The following is a 19789-nucleotide window of genomic DNA, read 5'->3' on the forward strand; positions in this document are numbered from 1 at the left end:
TTGCCGCATTGCTGAAAGCATAAAGTAATCGAAGATATTATATAAACCAGGATCATACACGTGTGAAAAGCAACATGAGAAAAAGGATGACCTTCAGGGATTGGCTACTAGGTGAACAAGGTCACTCATCATTGAAGGAACTCTTTCTCCCTCCCCTTCTCTCGTTACCGAACCTCTTTTCTTTTCCAGTCACCGAACATAAAGATTCAAGAGATGAGGAGTTAACAGGAATGAAAGAGAGGAGATGGAAAAAGGGGGGAGGAGGGGGATGTCTAGATGCCGGGGCTGGTCCAGCCAATGCTTATCAAGACAGCTCATCGATTTCTATAGCCTGCTGGCACGACGCCGGACTACATGCTGAAATGGGGGGGGGGGGGGGTAGGGGGGGCGAGACAAAAAAAAAAGGTATTTGTCGAGTGTCTTGTGGCCGGACTTCGGGATGGACACTTGATGTTTGCCCTTTGAACAGAAGCCACTTACTCGGAATGGTGGGGCGCCCCAAACCTCCTAGCCATTACTTTGATATACAACAATTTTGTGAACAGCGCCCACTTACGCGGAATAATCAGGAGCACCCCAAACCTCTCAGTCATTACTTCAATGCACGAGAGAAGTCAATGTGGGAAGGGGGGGGGGGGATAGAGAGAGAGAGAGACATCGTGCTACTTATGAAATGTGCTTCACACCATTTGCATGTGAAGTCCGATAAATTAAAGTGGATAAATTAGAACGATGAGAAATTTGATCTTCCCTGAGTGGTAAGCAGGCGTTGTGTTGTTAAATAATTATAGTAGTATGCAAATTGGTTTTAATCTAATAGAATTCAAGAATTAAACAACAAATGACTAAAACATGGAACAAAATACACTGCTACACAATAGTGTGTGTATGAGTATATATATATAAGTATATCATATATAAATTTTAATTAGAAGATTTTTACAAAATGTATGCAGGGAATAAATGATTCAAAAGTGACAGATGTTTAGAAATGTAGTAAATTGAACAGAAAACATTGTAATGACACAAACACATACGCCCTCTTCCCCTCCTCCAAACATCATTTAGCTGTGTACTCACACACACGTGAGTTAAGTCAATGCTCTATGTACTCACACTATCCTCTCACCAGCAATAATGACATTAGGAGCCTAATGGGACTTGTATGACAATACTACGTATTTGCGTGGAGACTAAACGAAGCCGTGGTCTGAGGGCTGAAATGAGCATATTTAAAGGGCCACCACTTTTCAGGATCAGACGAATGCAAACATTTTAAATTGAATACTAATAATACTAACAAAGGGATTACAATGAATATTGTTTACCTGTAACGAATGTCGCGCCTGGCAGTGCCAGGGTATGAAAGAAATAATACTAACCCTTACGAAAGAATGACAAATATCTTTGAGTGTGTGTGTGTGTGTGTTAAAATATAATTGTTGTGGGGAAGAACAAGAGTTTATTTTCCCATTAGATTTTGGCTGTAAGTTTGTTGTGTAATTATTGTTCAGCCACTGAACATCCTACGTTTGTATGGTATCTAATATTGTCCATTACACCGTATGGCTTGTCATTTATGCATGCATATATAATTAAGTTTCTCAAGCATGCAAACAAAATTAGACATGTGTCATTCTTTTTAAAGGCAAAATATAAGTGTACATTTATCATGTGTCTACACCATTCGCCGCCAAAACGTCCTGCTTGGGATGTGGGTAATGTCAAGGAAAATAAAACACGATACTGTAAACTAGTGTAAACACTTGAAGCTTTGGACTAGTTTTCTATATGCATGCACTCAATTACTTTATTTTAAAAACTTTCACTTCAGAAGGCGTCGCGGGGGAATAATAGCTTTCGATCTGTGCCTAGATGTGAGGCGCGGAGTTGTCGATCTAACTCTATCAAGAGATCTCTGCAATCGCAGAACGGATAAGCATAAATTTTAGTACACGGGTTGCTCTTAGGTTCATACTGCATTTTTATTACCAGTTCATTTTAGACAAAGTCAAAATAAACAACAACACTTGGGGGGGGGTGATGAATAAGTGACTGAAATTTTGATTAACTTAGCCTAATAGTATCAAAAAGATATATCTAGTTCTTGTTTCTCCGGCCTAAATAAACATTATATAGCCCGAGAAATAAATCAACAAGCATAGCCGGTGTGTAATGCTAGTTTACAATAAATGTACTTTGTAAAGACGGCTTTGTCCACGATTATTTGATATAATAAAACACCGACTTTTGTTTTCGTGTGAGAAATGGTTCAGCGCTGCGTCATATTTAGTACAGACTTGCTAACGAAGCATTCTCCTTAGATCAGCATTGACTATTCATTCAACACTACATCCACGTGGTAATGACTCTGTCCAGACACCCGGTGCCAGGATGTATGTTCAGCCATTAAACCGGACAACACACATAAACATGTAAGCCCATTAGGACGATAAACTCACCGCCCCTTCCCAACAGAAGAGAAGCAATTCTATTAATGTGCCAGACCATGCAATTTACCTTATGTACCTGTGCCCTACACCAAAGTACAAACAAACAAAAAAAAAACATATTCATCTAATTTCTTTTTTTCACCCAGCCATTCCGCGCCAACATGCATCTGCAGAAATCAGAATTCTTTCTATACCCCTCTCCCCTACCCCTAATTCCCGTCTTCATAACGATGTAATCTTTTGTAAATCCAAGCTGATGTTCTCGTGTTGGATTAATTAGTCGCGCGTGGGGTGGGGGTTGGGAAGACGAACTAAATGAGTGTCTGGCGAGGGCGGGTATTTATTGCCTTTACGTTTTTATGACGCGCTTACGTAAGAGGAAGACGCTGGATGATTATAGCGAGACGAAAAACGGGGAATGCGATAAGGGAAATTACTTCTGACAAAACGGTTGGAGCACTGTTTTGTAACCATTCAAAGCTTTCATGTCTCTACACTTTATATAACGAAAAGGTTTCAAGTAAAAGCATTAGGCTAAATACACAAGATTAAATTTTATGAAGTAAATTCTTTGCCGCGATTCTACAGATTGGAGGTGGCTATTACGACGGCTGTATTCTCTAGAAGTCTGACTATCTTACGGAAGGCTATGCAAGGGAAAGGAAGTTAACAAAGGGAAGATGCCTTGGGGAACTCTTTCAAGGCAATCATTGGCCTGACCTACCATCGGCTTTTCAAAGTAAAAATCGGACTCCACTGCTAACTTTAAGTTCCTAGGAAATGAGATTGTACTCTTCGACAACGAAGGAGGAGCTTCACATTTCCTTGATGATATTGTCTCGTGTTGCCTACACAATCGAACCAAAGTACCCCACATGATCAATTTAGCAGTTTCTTGAAGATTACATTCAACAAAAGGCACGTCTTAAACCAAACAAGCAAAATACTGTTTAAAAAAAATGCTTAAAAAGCTTATCTAAAAATCCCACTGCAATAAAATTATTTTTAAAATTATGGTCACATTTTAAACCGTGTTTTTTGTTTTTTGCACAACAAGCAAATAAACACACACACACACTGACTGACTGAGCGATTCTGTCCTGCTGCCCATCCGACATTTACTACAGCACTTCGGGTTAATTAGTGAGCAATCAAACAGCAGGACTCCATGAATGAGATGTTCAAACTGAAGGGCTGACATTTCAAACACCTTCTCGGTCATATGTTCGGTAAAAGATTCTCTGGCCAGCTCGTACTTTGGTAAACTTACTGTCGTAGCATGGAGTCTAAAAACGTTAAGAATAGAGCAGTATGCATGCTATCACTAGAATGTCGAGATTAGCCAAGCCGTAAGAAGGAGTGTTAGATAATTATTTTTAAAAAAAGAGCTGTGGGGAGTGTGTGTGTGTGTGTGTCTGTGTGTTTTTATGTGACGATGGGAAGAGATTAGTGATTGGTTGTGAATGGTGCAAGGTAGGTGGCATTGTCATCATTGGTCTTAGTTAGGACAGACGACTCCAGAACGTGAGACTGAAAGGTTGTTGTTATTGTAGTGAGTTTGTTTTAAAAAAAAATACCATTTTATTTTATTACTAAAGTCTACTAAATTGATTTTATTTTAATCTCAAGTTGAATTTGTTTATTTTGTAATAAAAGTTCTATTTATTTTAGTTTACAAAGAATTTATTCAAGTTATTAGAAGTTTCATTAGTTTAGATACATTACACCTACAGCGGTTTAGCTACCAGCAGTTATGGTGCTACCGCTCAACGACCGTTAGCCAAAAAAGAAAAAAAAAAAGGGGGGGGGGAGAATTGAGTTGAAAACAAGTTTAAAAAACAAATTCGGACATGTCAGCTGGGAGAATAACTCTAACGCCTCGTGCGCCGCAGAGCACGTGTTTGTAATACCGGAAGCGTGTCGGGAATAGCGGCGCAGTGAGTTATCGTATCCATGATTGGTCCATTATTTGTGCTAGATGAAGATCAAGAAAAAGATCATTAATTTCATTGTTAGTCTTATTGCTAATCTTGTAGAATGATGAAACATACTCGGCTCTGTCCTAATCTATAAAAAAAAAGACCGAGAGATGACTCCAGGATGCCAGAATGTACGGACCTGTTTTTAAAGTAGCAATCAGTCAGGGACAATTTCCCGCAGCGCTTTACAAGAAGAATTGTCTTCTCTTCTCGGGATTGATGTAATTGCAATCGTCAGTGACATTGCGAAGCCTTCTATTAGGATTTCATGCCAGGGTTTTTATTGTTTTAGCAAAATGTACTAGTCACGTCTAACCATCAAAAACACAAGTCCTATCGTCATGGTCATCGCGTCAAGTCGCATGCGTTATAAATAGGCTTGTATTCGCTTCGTCAGACTTCAACATTTCTATTTCTGGCAAATGGTATCTATATTATTAGCCCTCGTCAGACGTCATCGAGCAAGCAGGTGTTGTTAAGTACCACGACTCGCCTGGGCGAAAAGTTCCACCATGACGTCAATCGGAAATTTCCGATGTAATGTTATTCATCTGTAGGTAAAAAAGATTACGTAAGCAAGTAAAACTACAGTGCTATTCAGTGATGAAATTTTATTTTCATTTTGATGGCATTGTCCATACACAAAAATAAAACAAATAAATACAATATATTTTGTTTAAAGTCACGTGTCTGAAACCGTGGGATTTATGTCTATGTATTCTTTACATTATCATAAGAATGACAGCAAGTGGAAAGAGAATTGTCTTAAATTTTAAATTAAGACATTTACAAATATTACTAATTGAGCAGTCAGACCAAAAAGAAAAAAAAAAGTGTCGCACGAGTTATGCACTTTCATTCATTATCTAACGATGGTCGAGTCGAGGGCACCTCTTGCGTGCGACCATCATGCCAATTGTAATTTAGCGAATGGAATCGCTTCTTGCGTAACACTAAACACAATCTGAGGAGGAGTCGTCCATTATCTTGATGAGATTGTGACGAAAACATGCGATAGCTCAATAAAATGCACTCAACACTCTAGAACTGGTCCAGTGTTCTTATCTGGTGATGAAAACCCATTTCTTCACCCTACCCCCCTCCAAACACAATTCAATTAGCTCTATATAAACATGTGGATACATCTTTGTGAAATGAAGATGCTAACGCCATAGCCAAATAATTCCTACAGGATACCCTCATGGCGAGGCTCGAACTCTGGATCATTGGAAAAATGATTATAAACACTTAGCAGGCGGCCATCGTTTTAATCATGAAAAATAAAAAAAAATAATAATAATAACTTATCTACAGGGGAAGAAATATTTGATAGGGAAAAATAAATAAAAAGAGATTTAAAAAATAAGAAATAAAAAAGTAAAAAAAAAAAAAGGAAGTGCCGCCATCTTTAAAATGTTAATTGCCATTACTCGCTGTACTTTGTACACTAAACATGTGTGAACTTTTGTTACTGCTGACAAAGTTTAGAGTAAACAAACTAAATTGTTTACATTTATCAGACGTGATTTATTTCATGAAACCCAAACAAAGATGAGTGGTTACAGAGCATCAATGAAAGATGAAAGAGAGAGACCGAAAGAGAGAGAGAAACAGAGAGAAAGAGAGAGAGAGAGAGACCGAGAGAGAATTATAGAAGAAAAAAAAAGACTGAAATAATATTTTTTGTTTTGTTTGTGTAAATATCGGTAGAAATATACCACAACGATGATTTGTAGAAACAAACAAAAACTGTTGGTGTGTTTGTCAGAGAAAGTAGCGCGTGAAATAGGTGAAAGAACAAAGGGACGCTTTAGTTAGTCTGATCTTTTGGAGTAGGTAGCTGGACCGAACTAGCCAGTAGTTGAGCAGTGACCTACTTACATTCTGGTCTTCTACAATGACTGTATAGAGGATACGAATATGACACACACACAGTCAGATATTGTCCGAGAGATAAATCTAGGAGGGCTGGGATACATCGGGGGTGAGGGGAGCGCTGAATTGAATCTCTCACCATGTTGCTCGATGCAACAAATCTAGAGTGCACCGAACACTAAGACTAACGTGGAGAAACGGGGGGGGGGGGTGAGGGCTGATAGAAAGTACGCCATGTCTGTTTCCTATTAAATCTACCTGGTTTGTTTTCGTATGGTTCTTGTTTTAAACCTACAAGAAGGTGAGTCGAAGTCGTACACTTGGGAGAGGGGAGAAAAGAGGGGGGGGGGGGCTGAAGGGGAAGAAGCGAATTTTTTTTTTCTAGCATGCGACAAAAGAAAAAAAAATGGAATCCTTAACATCAGATGATTGCCTTGGTTAATAGCTGTAGGATTCGGTTCCATTGTATTGAAACTACAGAGTGCAAATGTTCAGTGTTTTTTGGTAAAGCGATAGCGTCTAATTGGAAGACAAAGATATTCAGTAAACTAGAAGAATTACCCCCATCCTTTATTATAAACCGAGAATGAGGGCGAGGTTCTGGTAGCGAGTGTCACGCTTCTGTGGACATATTTACAACTTTGTACAGTTCTATGAACTCAACGGCTATTTATATTTATATTACTTAAGGCCAATGAAAACAACACACAGTCACGCACTGAAATATATGATCACAATTCTCAAAGGTGAACGAAAGGAAGATTTTTGCTAGGAATTCGAATGAAAGGTCGATATAGCTTTTAAGGGGCCATTTCACGTGCCTGCGTTCACGGCACATTACTTTGTTAATAGCTTTATCGCAATTAGGATCAAAAAGTTGACACGGCGTTCGGTCGTATAGTACGGGGATGCTCTTTTGCAATGAGTGGGGTGGGGGAGAGAATGAATGTATTGGCAGTAATGGCAAGTGGGGTAAATAAAGAGGCGGGGTATGGCATCTCTGTAAAAAAAAAAAAAAACAACTGGCGGCATCCTGCTGTTAGGAAGAATTACGCTCGACGCCTGGCACGCCAGAAAGTGTACATTTGCCAACTGTAGGCCGGGACGTTATTTGAATGTGATAACTACAAAGCAGACGCGATTAGCGGGTCTCCACATTACGAGCACAGGGCAGAGGGCTGGGCAGGTTAGCGCTATGAAAAGCTGTTGTGATTGTCTCATCCATGCCCCGTCAAACATTTCATCTTGAGCGTCTCAATTGGTGTGATTTTAGTGTCCACAATCAAAGCATATTTCGTAGCCAGCAGTTTAATTCAAACATTTCTACTGGCCCTGCTCCTCGCTACACTGGTGATAAAATAGTATATAAACTATATATCTTTCCTTCTTTGAGAAAAGGTTCAAACATTCAATGCAGCCAGTTGTTCTTATGGAATTTTAGATTCCAAGCTGGTCTGAACAAAACATTCAATGTATAGCAAGAACTGTATTAACAAAATGGCATAAAATGTACGTAACACTGCATGGAGAGAAGGGACGTATGTGTGTGTGTTTATATATACTGACGAAATGCATGTACTTTAAGACGATATTACTTGTGCCGGGTGTACACCAGCGATGAAGCTGGAGATAGGCTACGTGTGAATACTGAGGCTACGTGTGAATACTGAGGCTACGTGTGAATACTGAAAGGCAAGAACAAGTCTAAGTGAGAGATTTGTTGAACATTCATTGAACATCTCGTGATTAAGGCTGTCCTTTGTTTTATTGTGAGTTTTTGTTCTACAAGATGATTTCAAGATTTTATTCACAAATGTGTGCCCTGAATAGTGTGACTGGATCTCAGCACAGACCTACACAACAACGATCTATAGAGACAAACACAACAAACACGTCTCCTCTACTGCTTTAGACCAGCCACTCCCCAGAACCGATTAATTTATGAGCTACTGGCTTGGATTTCCGACTAGATCTATTTCTTTTCTTCCACTCGAGTATCGGAAGGTAGTTACTGTAGAAAGTGGGTGATTCACTGCCTAGTGTTATCAACTAGACGAATGGTCCATGGAAAACGAATAGTCTCGAGCATAGCCTGAAAACTATGTTAGAAAGTAAAAAAAAAAAAACCCAACTATAACTGCATAACGTAACCTTAAGAAATCTAATTAAAAGATTAATATCTAAACAACAAAAAATTAATGAAGAAAATGATACATGTTCAAAAAGACTGGAGAAACACGACCCAGTGTCTATGACTCTATTGAATATTTCGGACGTTCTAGCCCTCAACCAGAGGCTCCTAGGTTGTTTTTTTAATCGAATCCGACATTTTTAGACAAATAAAATTCAAGCGATGTAATTAGAAAGCAAAAAAAAAAAAAAAAAGGCGTGTGATGGGGCGGCGGATGGGGGCTACTCTGCACCACAGGGTCGCATGATGTAAAACATATTGATTTGCTGGGGGGACACAAAAGGGAGGGGTGAGGAAGGAAGGGGTGTTGGACCAGAAACGAAATAAAAATGAGGGGAGGGTGGGGGGGTGCTGTAAGTTCGTGTATTTCAGCCACGCGATCTCAGTGGTGTGTGAGCTGTCTGGCGCTGCATGCGGTGTGGGTTGTGTGAGGGGTATACAAGTTGTATACATAGCAAGAGGGGGGGTGGAGAGGGAAAGAAGCGCCTTGGACACACTTTCTCAACACCACTTTTTTTTTCCTAGGAATAATTCTTGGCACCAGCACAACAGAAGGGGAGATGAGCAGATATTGTTTCGTTAAATGTAAGAATATGTTTTTTTTTAATAAGACATTTACTTATTTCACGAGGATCTTAGCGAGGCCACGAAAGTCACGCTGAAAAAAAAAGGCAACTCTTGTTTCCACTAAAAGAACCTTTCCAGGTCTACTTGCCATTCTCAGACAAAACAACTTCATTGTATTAAATCAGAAATTCGTGTAATAAAAAAATGAACTTTTTCTTTTGCTCTTAGCTTCCACAAGTGTTGGGCCCCCAATGTGTCACTATTTCTTATAACGACTTCATTCCCAAGTCACTTGAACCTCTGCCGAGGATCAAAGAGCTTCCGACATAACCCTCCCCACCAACACACACACACACACACCATTTCAATATTTACTGGACGTAACTGACCCCGTGGTCAAGTTGAACGCTACACGGCTCCAGCAAGCCCCTTCGGACCTTTCCAACAATGAGTTGTCAAGTGGACAAAGAAATGGTCTGCGGAAAGGGTCAGCGATACCACTGATGAACGGGAGTGGGCTAAATTTCAACTCACACTAACCCTCCTATCTCTCCTGATAGCTTTCCAATACGGCGCGGACAGATAAAACCCGAACCTGTGTCGTGGGGAAGCGCTCGCCTGTCACCTAGCAACCATTTATTAAGAAACACGATAGATTCTCAAGAATGGCGGAGAAGAAAAAAGAATAGAGTCCAATGACTATTAAAACGACAAAGGTCAATTGTTAAATAATAGTTTATAACAGACCAAGCCAAAGTAAAGGGTTGAAGGTGTGTGTGTGTGTATTACAAAAGTGCTTTTACAGAACAGGACGAGAAGTGCAAAACAAAAAGTACTACATGGTACATACATGGTACATTCATTAATCACAAAGTCCAATCATTCAACGGGGCAATGAATGAGTCGAGAAAAACAAAAGCCAAAAACGTTTCATTAAATCACAGAATTACCAGGAAAATGAAAAAAATGTTTTTGAATTTTTGCTTTCTGGATGTTTCTAATAGGAAAAATATGTTTGAGGATATTTTTTGTTTAAATCTGTGTAGCTTTCTTAAAGAATGCAGCTGTAAAATTCAGATATTTTAAATTATTATAGACATTTGTGGCAAAGTAATGAGCTATTGATTCGATAGCATACTTTGCAGCCCAAAAGAAAAAACAAATTCAAAAAATTTTAAAATTCGGCAGACGTGAAACGTAATCACAAGACAGACATATAATAGTTTATTGAAATTTAAAAATTGTAGGCTGCGTTTAGTGGTAATATCGAAAAGAATAAAATGTAACTAGTAAAATGTATAAGTTCCACTTTCAGACCTTACGACCAACCGCATTTACTTTCCCAACTTAAGTAAGGTACCCATTAGAGGTGGGTGGACTCCCGAAATTCAAACTTTCAGTCTTCACCGAAATTCAAACCCAAGACCCCAGGTTCAGTTTGGAAAGCCAAGCGCTTAAACTTCTTAGCCACAATGAAATGCGTAAGTTCATAAATATTGACATCTATGTTTTGAAATCTCAATCGAAGTTATCCACATGAAGTCCATATGACTTGAAGGCGACAGACAACTCTTGTGCGACGTGAAAGCAAGGACATTTCAATGGCGGCCCGCATCATGCGTGATTATCTCGCTCGTCACTCAATCCACAGAGCAACTCCTCTCAAGCCCTCGACAACCTTCGTCTCAACACGCCACAGGATGAACCGTTCAAGTGATGCCATTCACGCTGCTATAACCAGAACAAAATAAAACAGACGAAGTGATTCTTTCTTCCAAGTGTGTCCGTGTGAATAGAGCCAGCTATGTGGCAAGTCAAGAGTAAATAAATACACACAGAAACAATAATATATACACGATGTATTATAATACATCCAACCAATAGACAAAAAAATTTTTTTTAGTAAAAATAATAATTATATTAATAAAGTTGGCACTTTTAAGTTGAATTGACTAGATAAACATACACACTCTTCATGGGTGAAAGGAAAACAATTGTTCAAATTTGGAAGTCTGGAAAATTCCTGAAACTGACAGCGAAGTAGTTAGAGGGGTCGCGCTAATAACGCGAATCTCGTCGGTTTGTCCCCCCCCCCCTTTTTTTTATTTTCCCATGACGATCCGATTTGTTTTAACATATTGCTGGAATGAATTTGCTGAAAAAAAAATGGTTATAAGCCTATTACTTGTTAAGTATCAAACCCACTAGCATGATTGAAATAAGCGACAGAAGCTTCCAAGAAGTAACTGAGACATTGATCTGGCAAGAGGACATCTGTGTCATTTAACTTCAGATTCATTCAGATTGCCACCATGATATCATTTAAGAGCACATTAACACCGGTGTAGGCTTTGTTTTCTAAAGGAGAAAAAAAAAGAATGTGCCCAAATATGATTGAAATTAATGGAAGTCTTTCATCTGCTTTTCAAACCAAATATGGCGTAGCGAAGTCTGTCACACGACAATGCCGATGACTTGGCGAGGGCTGTAGAAAATGTCTCAAACATAGCGATATCTTTTTTTAAGCACACAATGGACATCTCTTCAGAGCAAGATGTCAATGTACATAATGTACACGTTTTATTTCCAAAGAAAGGAATCAAGTCTCAAGTTGAGATAAAATGTATTTTAGAAGAAAGGAAATCGTTACGGAAAATCCCAGTAAAACAAAAAACTTGTCTGATAAATATACGCTTTTGAGCGGCCACGTAAGTCCCCGCGCGATAACTAATCGGTAATTCCAAAATTCACTCCCAACGTCTGTACTTTTCGTGTACAAATTATTTATTATTGCTTTTATATAGCGCTACTTTCATGCTTAGAGCATGCTCAGAGCGCTTTTTGGTCCAATCTCATTTGTGGACCGGTGGGGGGGAGGGGGTATCTAGGAGTTGGTTTTCCGTGCTGCCTTTGGGCGCTCAGTAAACACAACTCTGCCCGAGTCGGGTGTCGAACCTCGAGCCCCCTTCTAGGTAGCCAAGCCAAGCCAAGTTCAAGCGCACTTGGCCTCTCGACCACGCTTCCCACCAAATTACCAGGACAAAACCAAGACTGACCTAAACAAGGCCAAGACTGACCTAAACAAAACAAAGACTTTTTTTTTTTTTTTTTTATACAAAATCTTGAAATCAGAAACAAAAGGAAAGTGTGATTGTTCTTGTGTTGATATGATCATGCGAGGTCACTCTAAATACAAGTGGTCCATTGAGTTTTAAATACAAAGAGATAATTGAAACACTTGTATGAGTCAACTATAAACTTATCAAGTGTGTATTTGTTTTCAAATTGAAGGACGTTTCACACATTCACTTTCCATGAAAAAGACGTCAAAAAAAAAAATATGATATTTAAAAAATACCCTTTTTTTAGGTTTGGGGAAAGGGGGGGGGGGGCTGTTTAATATACAAATTTCTAATTTTACGCGAATAGGTCATTGTACATGTCCAAGTGCTAACCAGTGGGCACCAGACCCTCGGATTAATATGGAAATACCGTCGCTTGAGTTTTTGTTGTGTCATAAAATTCACACAGGCACAGCCCTCGCTGTGAGCTCACTTAACGATCAATACAGATAACGAGCCGAGAATGTGAAATGTCTTTTTTTTTTTCGTTCCTTTTTTTTTCTTTCTATTTGCATTGTCTCAGAAGCCACGGACAGTTAGTTAGCCAATATCCATAAGGTCAACAAGAAATAGCCTCGTCCGGAGGGCGTGTGTATCGCGAGCTATATGGACAGGATAGATTCGAGTTGATCAAACATTTTTTTTAATCATTAGTATTATTTACGTTTAAAAAATAAAAGGCCACCAGTTCATAGATGTGTATGCACATTGATTGGGTGGAGAGATAGAGAGGGGGGGGGGGAATAACAACGCAGAGAAACTAAAAAAAAAAACCAACGGATGTTGTTAACAATGACAACACGACTTACCTATTTCGTGGGATCAATATGTTTCCAGGGGCGTTAACTCGTCTTTAATATTTCAAGCAATATTCTTCAGTAGTTTAGCGATGTAATGCGTCAAAAGCCGCCAAATGGCGATGCCTTTCAATGATAAACGAATAATGATTCTACGCCTCAATCAGGTGATTTTTTGATGAGCTTTAATATCGAAACGACTAAGTAATCTCGAAATTGTCAAGCAGACGAGATTTCAGGTCAAGGTTGACAGGTGGTGGTTGAATGGTCGAGCACTAAAGTGGCAGAGAAAATGTTTTTCGAGGAATTTAGTTACGTTCGAGCCCACAGACCTCTGCTGGGTCCTGGGGAAGGGCGATACTTTTAACATGAATAATATTTCTGAGTGTTGGTGTGTGTCTAGAATTTTTGGGATGGTGTAACTGAAAGAGAGAGTACATTTCTCGGGGGGGGGGGTGGGAAGGGATTAGAAGAAACAACAAGAACTAACCTAACTAGAACTTTTATTTAGGAATTAAAAAAAAAAAACAAAAAAAAAAAAAACAAGAAATAGAAAAATATAGGAAAGAACCGCTAATTAATGTCATTTATCTGAAAATGGCAGGGTTTAGCATCCTGTCTGCTATTTAAAACAAAATTCATTATTTAGTACTAATTGATAAGCTAATTGCTTGATTCGTCTATTGCAGTGAGGCCCGCGGGCCACATCCGGCCTACCGAAACGACTGCACAATGTGTAGAAAATCGCCCATAAAAAAAAAAGTTGAAAAATGTATCTTTCCCTATGTTAGGATCTCACTTTATCTACGATGGATTGGTACCATGACCTTTAACATTTGTGCATTGGAACTCTGAATGTAGACTGTACCAGAAAAGTGAACGGATCTTAACTTTGTTGTGGAAAGTATTCTGTATGGCGATCTAACAGAAGGCAGGAGAGTCCCTGGTCGCCCACTTTTACGTTATACGGATGTATGCAAACACGACATGAGGCTCTTCAAAATTGACACTAGCAGCTGGGAAAATGTAGCACTGGATAGATCTACATGGAGAGAGAGCATAAAGGAAGCGTCTCGGATTGCAGATGTCATAAAATAGCAGCAGAAAGAAGGGTGAAAATGCAACGGCGCCTGATGATTACATATACCTAACCTGTGACCGCAGACAAGGATTGGTCTCTTTAGTCCCACAAGTTGATAAGGGAAAAGAATACCTCGCGAGACGTAAAATACCACACAGAGAGGTGTGCAGAACATGATAATAAGCAAACATATTTGTTTTATAAACTGTGGCTGTTTAAAAAAAAAAAAAAGCTAGCTAAAATGTATCTCACATTTTAAGTAGAGAAATGAAGCCATTTTCCTACGCGTAAAAAAAAAAATACGCTACATATTTCTCCTTAATTAATGGAAGTACTAGATCTACGGGTTTCTTATAGTTTCAAGTCGATTTCATTTTCTTCATTTATCTTTTCGGACATATGGCCCGCGACACGTGTGTCGGAAATTAAAATGGCCCATGGGTCGAACTAGGTTGGGACATCAATGGTCTATTGTCATCGACTATGAATAATTATGCAAAATTTCAACTTGAAAAGTGCGAGAAAAAAAAAACACGTAATAATTGGATTAAATCCGTATATGTATCTCGCATTAAGTAGCATTTATTTGCTTTATTTCGATATCAAACAAAATAATCACCGACAAATAATTAACTAATTGGTCAATTTTTGATTGATTCATGTCTTGTTAGATACGGTGAATAATTGTACAAAGCTGCAACTTGATCCGAGAATGGGAGAAAAAAACATGTTCAAACTTTTTACCAGACGACAGATTTACAGAGTGAGTTGATGTAAGTTTTTTGTTTTTTTTTTTAAAGAAAAAAGAAGGGGTGATAACTGTACCAAGCAACTACTAACAAAATATGTGTCTATTATTGTCTTGATACAAGGAAGGTGAGCTGACTTTACTATATCCGTTGAATATATTCATTCAGGTAGATGATAAACACGATACAAACAAAAATATTATTTCGTCATAATTCAATGCAGCTACCTGTATGGAAATAAAATAGAGAATATATATATATATGTGTGTGTATGTATATATGTATGTGTGTGTGAGAGAGAACTATATATATAGTTGAACTTCAGGAATGCAAGACAAGAAAAGACGGCCCTGGGCCAACGGATGTCCAAAGATTGAGAGACGCTGGCGGAAAAAAATGTCAAGAATCTGTGTAACATAAACCGCTTGTTGGAAAGTGGACACGCCTCTGAGATGAAGTAAAGCAGAAGGGATTCCTACAAGACATCTGAATAAACCCAGTCATCAAATATTGATCAAATACTTCTCTGACTGCGGACGTAACGGAAGGGGGGGGGGGGGGTTGGGAGGAAGAAAGTCGGGGTGGTGGTCGGGAACCAGACGGTTACGCACCAGAGGATGGGGGGAGGGGATGAGCGAATCGATTTTGGTTAATTGCTAACCGAGACTGTGGGTGAGTAGAGAACAGAATGGGAGGAAAGAACGAGGGAGCACGAGAGGCAGCTGCATTGTGTGTGTCTGAGGAACGCCCCCCCTCACCCTCTCCGACGCCACACATTGATTCCAAAAAAAAAGCCCCTCCCTCCCTCCCGTCACACTGGCACGGTGCCACGGTTTTATAGATAGGATGGCCGAGCGTGCATATTTGTGTGTGTGTGTGTGTATGTGATGGAGAGTGAGCAAGAAAATGGTAAAATGAAGGATGCGAGTTGGGACAACGGCTCACGGCAGACGAGAGAGATTAATCCACAGGCCAGATAGAGAGATTAAGTGTATGGAGTGTCATACCAGGGTTTGCAGTGATGGAAGCTATTGTTCATGAGATCTAAAAAAAAATTTAAAAAAATGGATATATGCGTGTGCTACTAGATCTGTATATTATAATATTTACCACACCAGCTAGCGTTAAAGGAAACGACTCATCTGAGCCCTGCGCGGCTATGTCGCAACAATAAAACAAGAGAAATCTAAATTTAGGCTCCCGATTCCCCCCCCCCATCTCTCGCCCTTTGTTCTCTCTGCTAGCATTCTTCAAAATCGATTTGCTTGGCTCCAGAGGCTAAAGTTGAGAGGCAAAATTATCTGTCCATAAACATCTCCCTTCCCACCTCTCTACACACACACACAGTTGTTTTTTGCGTGTTCCTCCGCATTGCACATGCTCTCATTATTTCTATTTGTTATATGGGCCATACATTGAAAGAGGAATAGGAGGGAAAACAAGCCAAAAAAAAAATACTAATAAACAAACGAGGAGCAGAGCGAGGGTGACAAATCCTGAGGGTCTGCGATTCGTTTTGTGTAGATTTATCGATCGATCTCTGATTCGTTTTTTGTGTAGATTCATCTATCGATCTTTCGCTTTTTTTTTTGTTCTTTTTTTAGTTTGAGCGTTATTTGTGTGTCACAATTTCAAACCAGCAAAGAAGGACAGAGGGAAGGGCATCATGCTGAGCGTGAGCATTAAATGTGAGTCACCATTCCCTCCCCAAGTCATTCCATTCACACACACACCCCCACACCCGTTTTTCTTTTTCAAACACGCATGAACACACTGTGTGTGATCTCTACGGCCAAATGTTGACCTTTCTCAACATGTCCACTCTGCGTGCTTCATGCTGGACACACAGAAAGATGAACGTATTATGTAAGAAAGATGTGTCCTTTTCTTTTCTTTTTTTTTTGTTTAATACTTGGATTCACCCTACTCTCAAAACTTGTTGGTTTCCGGACAAGTTCACAAGATTTAATTAAACAATGAACAAACTTATTTAGATCTAGGTCTATGAGTGTCTCGTCTATATCTAGATTCTATAAGTAGTACATGTATACTGCCAAGAATTTAATGGATAGAGATATTTTTAATTTCTTGACTAGGTTGAAGTTGTAATATTTTGTAACTCACAACCTATGACCCTACTACTAAGGCAGTGAATAAATCCATTTATGAAAGTATGTTTTATGTGTTATATGTTACAAAGATAAGATAACTTTAAAAAAAAAGCTCTATTAGAATTTTAAAATATCTGTAAATGCATTAATCTACAGTTGAATTTAAAAAAATGGAATAGGTTGTTCTCTAATATAGTAAGTTCTAAGGTAGATAAAAACTCATTTAGACAAAACCATTATTGAAACCAGTGTTTTAAAAAAAAAATAGGTGCAGGTACTCAGTGATGAATTGCCTAACTTTTAAACTACTAATAAAATAATAATAAACGTTTAAATACATCAAAAGTAATAATTTTTTTTCTGTCAAAAAAAAAAAGCACTGACAGAAACACTAATCTCATATCAATATAATCAAGGCTAGGTTCTATATCAAGAATGGCCTCTATATCAAGACTAGTTTAGCAGTACATTTGGTAATACAAAAAAAAAAAAAGTCTAATGACACTTTTTGTGTTTCAATGAACAATGCTTCCTACACTTCAGTGTTTGCTCCAAATGTCATGTTGGCATTTATCTGACAACAAGAGATGAGTGCATGACAAGAAAAAAAAAATGTCCACCCTTTGAACAAATTAGATTATTCATGTGTAATAGAAGTCATAGGCATAAACTGAAGTGAGAAATAAAAAAAAAACTGTTACATTATGGTTGAATGTCATTTACTGGTTAATGAAATAGATGACTGAGTCTTACAGTACACAAACTTTTTATTTCTATTAGACACAAAGTTGTTGCTTTTTGTGTTTCAATTCCTACTCTTCTCATGAACCATATAAATTGTAAAGTGTTGAATGTGGGCAAATGTTGAGGTAACATTTCAGCCAGGCCACTGGAATGCCTTGACTCATTGGGTTTTTTTTTATCTTATAAAAAGTTCAAAATTATTTAAATGTTTATGACTTTTATTTTCTTGATTCTGGTTCCACTTTGATTTTAAAAATAATTCCTGATTATCATTTTAAGATGTAACTTTAATTGGAAATTAATCTAGAGGACTGAAATGACCTAGGGTTCTAGATATATATATATTACATTAGATTATTTAATATACACACGCTTATAATACTTAGCATACACAATATCTAATCTAGACTTTCTCTACATATATGTTTCAAGTGATCGATAAGTATTGATATGACTACTAGGTTTTGTTAGTCTGTTAAATTAAGATTTTAATTTTTAAAATAAACAATGAACAAACTGATATAGATCTAGGTCTATGATATATGTTGTCTATACTCTAACTAAACTGTGTATACCTTGATTCTATTAGTAGATTTATTATACTTGGTCTAGAATATATGTCTGTAGATCTGGCCTCGAGTCTTGTAGAATGTAGAAAATATATTTAATATATAACTAATAAACATTTTGTCCTTCTTTTTTTTCAAGTCTAGAATTCTAAATCTAGATTATTAAATTTATTTTAGATCTAGAGTCCAATCTAGACTCCATATCTAGGGTAAATAGATATGATTAAAATGCGACAATAGTTGACACTATTTGTCACTATTCTAGATTCTAGTTGTCAGTTTAGATAGATTATCAGGTTATCTGAAATTATTATAGAATAGATCTAGATTTAGATCTAATATTAATATCATCTATTTAAAATTAATCTATTATGATCTATGGTTGTAGACCTAGCTATATTCCCTAGGCCTAGGGTAGGAGTCTAGAGACTATGACTCAGAGTCAGTATTAGTATAAATTTGACTCTAAAACTTTAGTATACTAGGGTGACTACAGCTACATTTAGATATAGATTATAATAGATCTATGTCTATATAATATTATATAATCAAGTAGAGTCTAGATCTATATGACTATATCTAGACTAGATCACCAGTTCTAATGTAGAATAATATTATTAATTATCCACAACAGATAGATCTATACGTCGAACTTTTTTTTTAATTGGGTGATCAAACTTGAATTATTTTCAAAACAATAATAAATCTGGATGATGAAGACGGCAGCCTCATGCTGTTTAGTGTTTTAGTTTTTATTTTTAGAATATTTAATCTAGATGAAGTTTTTTTTAACAAATTGGGGCGGGGGAGGGGTTTATGCAATCAATAACTAAGAATTTCAGTTAAAGCTATCTTCTACTTACCAATACAGATTGGAAGAAGTAACACAGAGAGAAATATGTAATGAAAATCCATGTTGATATTATGTAGTCAACAAAGGTATTGTCAAATCTGCGTCGAGATCACACACGGTGTTAGAACTAGTCGAGCTGTGCTGCCCTCGCACACAAGTTGAAATTGGCCTACTTTCCTCTCGTTCTGCCTACTTCCGCGGTACGCTAAAAAATTATGCATGCACTCCAGAAAAAAAGTAGTTCCCAGAACAATCTATTAGAATAAAATAAGGGCTAACTGGCTAACGAACATCACTTTAAAACAAAGATTTACGAAAGTGTATAGCATGTCAAAGGTTAGTCCGATTCACTATAGTATTTTAGTAAAGCGAAGACACTCCTGTTTATGTATGCAGGTATGAGGTAGCTTTGAACAGAACTCGACGAATGGCTCGATAGTTGGCGGATAAGCGCTCAATATTTACAGTCTGCTTTGAATCCGCACGCGCCGTTCTTGTTTTTTTTTTTTTTTTCTTCGCGAAGCTTTCTAGATTTATTCTATTCTAGTATTATTTTTGTAGGGAGCATTTTATCGATATTTTCTAACATTACCAGTTATTCAGTTCCAGTCTATGTATGGGGTTACTTTCTTAAAATTTGGCAGCTTCTAGAAAGGAAACATTTAATTCAAATAAAAAAAAACTCAAACTGGAGATAA

The 19789-nt window shown here is 37.9% G+C and overlaps 1 protein-coding gene across 8 annotated transcripts in view; it reads right to left on the reverse strand.

Annotated features, from left to right (window-relative positions):
* LOC106055189 (neural cell adhesion molecule 1-like) overlaps nt 1-19504 on the reverse strand; it is a 128970-nt gene extending 109466 nt beyond the window's left edge. For 4 of the 8 annotated variants that reach the window (XM_056010089.1, XM_056010087.1, XM_056010088.1 and 1 more), the window contains exon 1: nt 19102-19503. In XM_056010089.1, the coding sequence (XP_055866064.1) occupies nt 19102-19153 (52 nt within the window). In that variant the 5' untranslated portion in view covers nt 19154-19503. Of the gene's footprint in view, nt 1-19101 lie in introns of all 8 variants that reach the window. The other 4 variants (XM_056010086.1, XM_056010092.1, XM_056010091.1 and 1 more) reach the window with 2 other exon arrangements.
* Between the last annotated feature and the right edge of the window lie 285 nt (nt 19505-19789).

This window comes from Biomphalaria glabrata, chromosome 14, assembly GCF_947242115.1.
Source record: "Biomphalaria glabrata chromosome 14, xgBioGlab47.1, whole genome shotgun sequence".
NCBI classification, from domain to species: Eukaryota; Metazoa; Mollusca; class Gastropoda; family Planorbidae; genus Biomphalaria; species Biomphalaria glabrata.